The following is a 7,285-nucleotide window of genomic DNA, read 5'->3' as shown; positions in this document are numbered from 1 at the left end:
AACAATAACTTTTGATCAAAGCAAGCTATCTGCACAGATCAAACTAAACTGTAATTTCTGATCAAAGCAAGCTACCTGCATAGATCAAACTAAACAATAACTTCTGATCAAAGCAAGCTACCTGCACAGATAAAACTAAACGGTAACTTCTGATCAAAGCAAGCTACCTGCAGAGATCAAACTAAACGAGAACTTCTGATCAAAGCAAGCTACCTGCATAGATCAAACAAAACAATAACTTTTGATCAAAGCAAGCTATCTGCACAGATCAAACTAAACTGTAATTTCTGATCAAAGCAAGCTACCTGCATAGATCAAACTAAACAATAACTTCTGATCAAAGCAAGCTACCTGCATAGATCAAACTAAACAATAACTTCTGATCAAAGCAAGCTACCTGCATAGATCAGAACTAAACAATAATTTCTCATGAAAGCAAGGTACCTGCATAGATCAGAACTAAACAATAACTTCTCATCAAAGCAAACTATCTGCATAGATCAGAACTAAACAATAACTTCTGATCAGTATTTAACATAGTCAATTTAGTATACCGGTCTAATTAGGAGTATAGATTGTCAAAATGCATAAACTTATAATGATTAGTATATACTAATCCATCATTGATAACGGAAGTTTTGGCCATAATCCAAGTTCATGTTTTGATAAGCTTTATGTACCAGACACTCGAAAGTTAAAGCCTCAGTATAATTTATTGTGTATGAAACTGAACGCACACACAATCCATGTTAACAGATTTGATAGAATGTTTTCCGTCTATCTAAATATCATAAACTAAACATACAGTCATATTTCCGACATATTGCTACTGGTCTTGCAATACGGTAAAGCCTAACGTATGTGTTTATTATTATTATTGTTTATTATTTTACAGTTTTTAATTTAGCTGACTACTTTGACACGTTAGTTTTTGTAGCCATTGTTTCCTTGATATTCCTCAAGTTTAGTCTATTAACAAAATAAACACGTTTCTCCAAAAACCAGTCATGTTTAATCTGATGATTGATTACTGATGCAATTCTTCAGTATTGTTTTCAGAGATCTTTAAATCACTGTGAATGTAACTCAGAAACTTCTGCCAATGTATTTATATTTCATCTACCTTCTTTTCTAGTATTGTGATTCCCTGATACTTGAAAGGTTTAGTAAACTCAATAACTTGAGATCGTTCAGGATTGATGGTGAGCGGAGCGACAATCATATCTGCTTTTTCATACACTACATCTCCCATCATACCAGTCCAATTCTTCTTCTTTGAGCCATTGATCTGGAATTGTAAATATTGCGAATTTATGAAAGATAAGTTGAGCTTTGAAATGACAGATACGCCTAGCTATCCATTAAAGACGTGCATAGAAAAATATATAAACTTCTAATAATACCAAAGTATTTATGTCAGTTTCTTGGAATAATCTTATTCTATAATAATTTGTAAATTTTGCTAGTGAGTGGATACATACCACAACACTGAAACTAATCTGGTGATTAGTTTTGGGGAAATTTTGCAAATTCCTAGTTATATTTAGTTTTAACCAAACGGTATTGTTGCTAAATGGACGTAAAATGAAGGAAACTAACAACACAAAAATATTACATAAAATTTTGGGGTGTACACCACCAATAGAGAGTATACAGACTGTATTATATTCAATTTTGTAGCTAGAAGTTTTGATGTTTTACTTGCCAAGCAGTACTTATCAACATGTTTAGTCTTAACAAGCAGTTGAACAACATTACCAAACATAGACAATGCTAAAATGAAGCGATATTTTTGTTTTTCATTTAATTCAAAACTTTTTTTTTACAATCTTAATGGGAATTAGTAGTTTAGAAATATGAAGCAAATCTCATTGTCGACTATTATAAGTTTGCTTATAGATAAACAATAAAACATATTTTGTAAATCAAGTTATGTAATATATTGGGAAGAAAAACGCGTAAAATTAAATTTTATAAGTTTATATTTTCAGTACAAGTTATAAAATATTTGTTTACGTTCATGTTTTCACAAATGCCTTTTCTGGCTTTAGTATAGATATTATCATTATTTAAAAAAAAAGTTATTTTATCTCCACGAGATGTTATTCTATCTCACACAACCTCTGTTTTGCACTTACTGTTATTCTATTTTTTAGAAAGTGGTATTCTTTATTTTACTTAATATTATTGTATATTTAATTTAGTAAAACACTGCTTTAAAGAACAATGGAAGTTACTGAAAATGGGTCATACTATCGACGTTACTTAAGCTACATTTTGTATAAAATTACCGTTTGTCACTGATATTCAGTAAAAGAAACGTAACTCTAGGTTCAGGAAACTATTTGAAATATACAGTCTTAACAAGAACATATGCCATTAGATTGTTAACGTAACCAATGAGCAAAAACATGTTTTAGTAATAAAAACACGCTGGAAGTTTAATACACATTAAAAAATACACATTACCCTCCAAATCAGACATATCTCAAACAGCAAGGATATTTCAATATTAAGATATGAAACCATGGAACGAACATGGGTAAAATGTGAAAACTTTACCTAAAACCCTACCTACTGCTTGCAGGAAATAACAACTAAATCTTTGTTTACTTATTATGGACATATATATACATATTAATTCAAAGGGATGAAGCACGAGAACTGATCACCAATCAGAGCGTTAGTATAGAAATTACTTGAAAATGAAAGTTCACATCGTTCTCTAAAAAGTTTCGAATATAAGCTGTGAACAAAACTAAGAAAAATTAAAATCTTTGGAAGTTTAGGTTAGGATTAACAGAATGGTAAGAACAACAACCATAAATACAAATATACTCCTTAAATTATTGTTCTTACTTAGACCCAGCAATATTATCAAATATTCATTCATGTGAATGACGTTAGTAATTAACTTTAGGATGAATAAATTATTAACATGCGAAAATTTGAAAATACTTTATCAGTTTTATGTTATTTGTTACTTTCCGTTTAACTTGTAGTTTACAAAACAATAAATTAACCAACAGCTTCACAAGATAGGCTCTTTTGAATATATTTTGAAAGCTTTTTATTAACCAGAGAGGAAAAAAGGAAAGAAAAAGATGGCCAAAAAATATGATGTATATTTTTCCAAGGATAAGCATAACTTGTTATGGCCACAATATAACATCAGTAAATGTTGCTGAAATGAAAAAGTCATAAAAAGACAAGGTTTGAAACTAAGTGAAGATGCATTTTAACAACGATCTTACATATTCATAACTGCCATACTGTCCACTTTCCACTTGATAAAGACTGTAGGTAAAGTTTAAGTCGTTCCCTAACTTCTGCAGTAAATCCATACAGTAACCCCGGCAACAGTAGAAATGTTCTGGAAAGAAATACAGAACCAATTATAATCTCGAGACACATTCTTACACATCATTAATTATTTCATTAAAACATATTTGTTAATCCGGACGAGTCCTAGTCATTAGCGTGCAGGAATGTGAATTCATGGTTCGCCTCCCGTTGCTGCAAAATCAATCAATTCTACTTTTCGTTGGTCACTTCAAAATTAGGGACGGTTGCCACAACTATTCCTCTGGCAGATACGGCAAGATTCAGAAAACGAACAAAAACAATGTTTCAGATAAGTTTCACAGATCGCTGTTAAATGAAAGACGTTTAAATGTGAATTTTAGAACAGAATAACACTTTAAACTTTTACTTCGTCCTTATTGGCTGATGCTAATAAAGTGAAAATCAATCACTATCTCATCTACTACAGATTAATTTGAGCTTTAATATTATAGGACTGTTGACTAACATCTTCTCTGTCAAGAACTCAAGTCTTTTGGAAGTTTTAATGATCATTTTCTTTATGGACAGTGATTTATCTAATACATTCACTGTCCTGATGATAGGGTTAATGTTGGATGCTGATTTAATCTCTGTAAGGTATTAATTGATGGCAAATGTGAAAAGGGAAAATTAATGATGTATAACGAAACTAGTTTATTGAAAATTAAATTAGGAATCTCGTGATGGATAACAATATCAACACATGAACAGCAATATGTTAAAAACAAAACATATATACCATATTAAAATAAACACGCTGACACCATGAATCGGAGCTAAAACTTTAATTATGATCATAAGTGACGCAAAACCAATAAAATGTAGGTAGTATTTGGTTAGAATAAATTTCAGATCGATCATCTGGAATGTTTAATGCTAAGGAAGATCACGTAAGTCCCAAAATGTCACTGACAACTAAATGAAGTCAAAAAATTTGTATTCGCTCAGTAATAAAAAATCTGTGGAAAGTGATAAACAATATAATCTATATTTTTCCTTTTCATTACAACTTCCAGTTTACGTTTAAATTTATTGCTATAATAATTTATTAATTCATTAGGATGCACGGATTTCTTGATTAACTCAGGTATAGCAGGGGTCCTACGATTTAGTCTTCAGTGAATGTTTACAATTATCCAGTATTTACGAAATGATAAATTCAGAAGCCAACACTTCTGTACTTATATATAACCTCTAAAAATTAAGATTAAGGAAAAAGTCAAAATTGTATTAAAAATATTAATGTAATAAAACTATTAAGATGAATTATGTTCTCACTTGACTTAATGTTTTAGTTATTACATAACATTGCTTTGCAAGTAAGCATTTGTTTGTTATTAAGCACTAAGTTATACATTGGTTATCTGTGATGTGCCCACTGCGAGTATCAAAACGCATTTTTTGATTCTAATTGGATACTTTTAGTTAATGGTAGAATAGTTGGCGTCCTTGCTCTAATTTAAAGTTTTACTTTCTAAATTACAACAATAACGTTGTTCCATCATTTACAATTTTATGGTTAGTAGCTCTTCAGATATTTAATCTGATAACAAAAAATTATATTATATGTGTTCTTCCGTTGAACTTCATTATGTCTTAGATTTCCAAAAAAAAAAGTCAGTTTTGCTACCATAATTGTCAATATACATAATCATTCTACATTGTCTTGGTTTATGAAAGATGAGAAATTACACCTTAAATGTTACATTAATAAATTGGATCTAGATTATCTTACTATAATTGATGTAGAGGGTGTGTATGTATCTATGTGTGACCGAAATAATAAATGCAATGGGTCGCCATCTATTGAATGGCACCACAAACAAAAATCTATAAAAAATTCTCACTTTGGGTATTCAAGATTCAGATAATTAGAAAAAATTAACTACAGTATGTGCAACAACCATTTCTTTATCACAGAACACAATTTCAAATAAAAGTACTCTCCTCACAAGAACATGACTTTCACTAGGGCTGTATGTGAGGGTTTAATTATATCAATATTGGTGTAATTTGTAAATAAAGTACTCAAAAATGGAGTTATTAAAACTTTCAATATATAAAAACATTACAGTTTATATCATCACAGTCCGAACACTTTTCCCGTGCAGTACTTCCAAGAAAAATATTTTTTTTTAGAAAATGTTCACGTTTTCTAATTTATTTTCAATGAGGTACGAATACTATGTTTAGCAATTCTGCTAGTTTGGAATAATTTTAAAGTATGTATTGCACAATTTTGTGGTTCAAGAGAATATTCACGATTTAAGACAAAATTATAGAATTTTGAAATAAAACAAAAAAATTAAAACAGATAAAGTAATTAAAAGGCAATTTCAAGAACATTTGTCATTGCTTAAAAAGCAGCTAAGCCAAACTGATTACAATCATCTTATTTACTGGACAGATATACAGAGATAATAAAGCTATATTAAAACGTAGGAATAATCATTTAGAAAAAAATAGATAAATAAATATAACAAGAAAAGTTTTAGAGATCATCTGAATAAGGTTATTTTTAACTTTTTCAATTATAATTTAAATGATATAGAAAAGGGGTTTTGACCCTTAGTTTAAAATTTATTATTCCACCAAAAAAATCTTAAATATGGGGATTATTTATTAAATTGAAACAATTTCTAAATAGATTATTTGAAGTAAAGGTAATGAATCTTTTAACAGTATATGAACAAAGATTAGTAGCACAGATTTAACATCTTTCAATGAGCATTATTCTGGAGAAACTTACTAATATAAATAAGGAGGAAGTTTAGCCTTAGAAAGTTAAGTAATAATGAAGACATATTGATTGTAAAACCTAATAACTGGAATATTGTGGTTTTGTCAAATGAAATAGACTATGTAAATAATGTTAATGAAGTTATAAATGACAGTAACAAATTTGTAGGCCCGGCATGACCAGGTGGATAAGGCGCTCGACTCACAATCTGAGGGTCGCGGGTTCGAATCCGCATACCACCAAACATGCTCGCCCTTTCAGCCGTGGGGGCGTTATAATGTGACGGTCAATCCCACTATTCGTTGGTAAAAGAGTAGCCCAAGAGTTGGCGGTGGGTGGTGATGACTAACTGCCTTCCCTCTAGTCTTACACTGCTAAATTAGGAACGGCTAGCGCAGATAGCCATCGTGTAGCTTTGCGCGAAATTCAAAAAAAACAAAAACAAACAAAAACAAATTTGTAAAATTAGACAAAGATTCTATTAAAACCAGACACAGAGAAAATAAATTACAAAGGTATTTGTAACAATTGAAGAAGGATAATTTATTGACAAGTCATGAATATCGTATTTTAAGATCAATTGGTTTCGATGCAGAGATTATGTATGGGGTTCTTAAGATTCGTAAAGATGGATGTCTGATGAACTCAAATATAGGTACTTACAACCATGAGTTATCTGTGTTTTTAGTTAAGTTGTTGAAACCTATAATTAAATATGAATATACTATAAAAATACTTTTGGGTTTTCACAAGAAATAAGATCTTTAACTTTCAAGAAAGAAGAGCACTGTGTTAGTTTTGATACAGAGTTTTATATACCAACATAACCACTAGAAGAAACTATAAGTTTGTGCATAGAACTATTGTACTTTAATTATAATAACCAAATAAGATTTCCTGGATATATGTTTCAAAACTGATGACTTATGTCACTAAGGAATCTCATTTTATGTTTAATAATGATATCTATGACCAACTGGACGAGGTCAAGATTAGCCATATCACTTGGAATGTATTTCCTTGTCATCATGAGAAAAAAAATGGCTTGAGGAATGCCCTGTACAGTTTAAGTCAATATATATTATATAAGATATGTGGATGATACTTTTATCGTCTTTAGAGAGGTTGAACACGATGAGAGTTTTTAACCTTCCTTATCGGTAAACATTCCAATATTAAATTCACTGTTAAACTACCTTA

At 30.2% G+C, this 7,285-nt stretch overlaps 1 protein-coding gene across 1 annotated transcript in view; it reads right to left on the bottom strand.

Moving 5' to 3' along the window:
• The window catches only part of LOC106462591 (glutamate [NMDA] receptor subunit 1-like), a gene marked incomplete at its 5' end in the record, with an annotated part of 20,407 nt that extends 17,034 nt beyond the window's left edge, over window positions 1–3,373 (bottom strand). The window contains 2 exons of the mRNA XM_022389889.1: window positions 1,124–1,288; window positions 3,255–3,373. Coding sequence (XP_022245597.1) covers window positions 1,124–1,288; window positions 3,255–3,373 — 284 coding nt within the window. The remainder of the gene's footprint in view (window positions 1–1,123; window positions 1,289–3,254) is intronic.
• Between the last annotated feature and the right edge of the window lie 3,912 nt (window positions 3,374–7,285).

This window comes from Limulus polyphemus, unplaced genomic scaffold (assembly GCF_000517525.1).
Source record: "Limulus polyphemus unplaced genomic scaffold, Limulus_polyphemus-2.1.2 Scaffold1204, whole genome shotgun sequence".
NCBI classification, from domain to species: domain Eukaryota; kingdom Metazoa; phylum Arthropoda; class Merostomata; order Xiphosura; family Limulidae; genus Limulus; species Limulus polyphemus.
The sequence above is the reverse complement of the archived record's forward strand: the minus strand, read 5'-3'. Positions and strand labels throughout refer to the sequence as shown.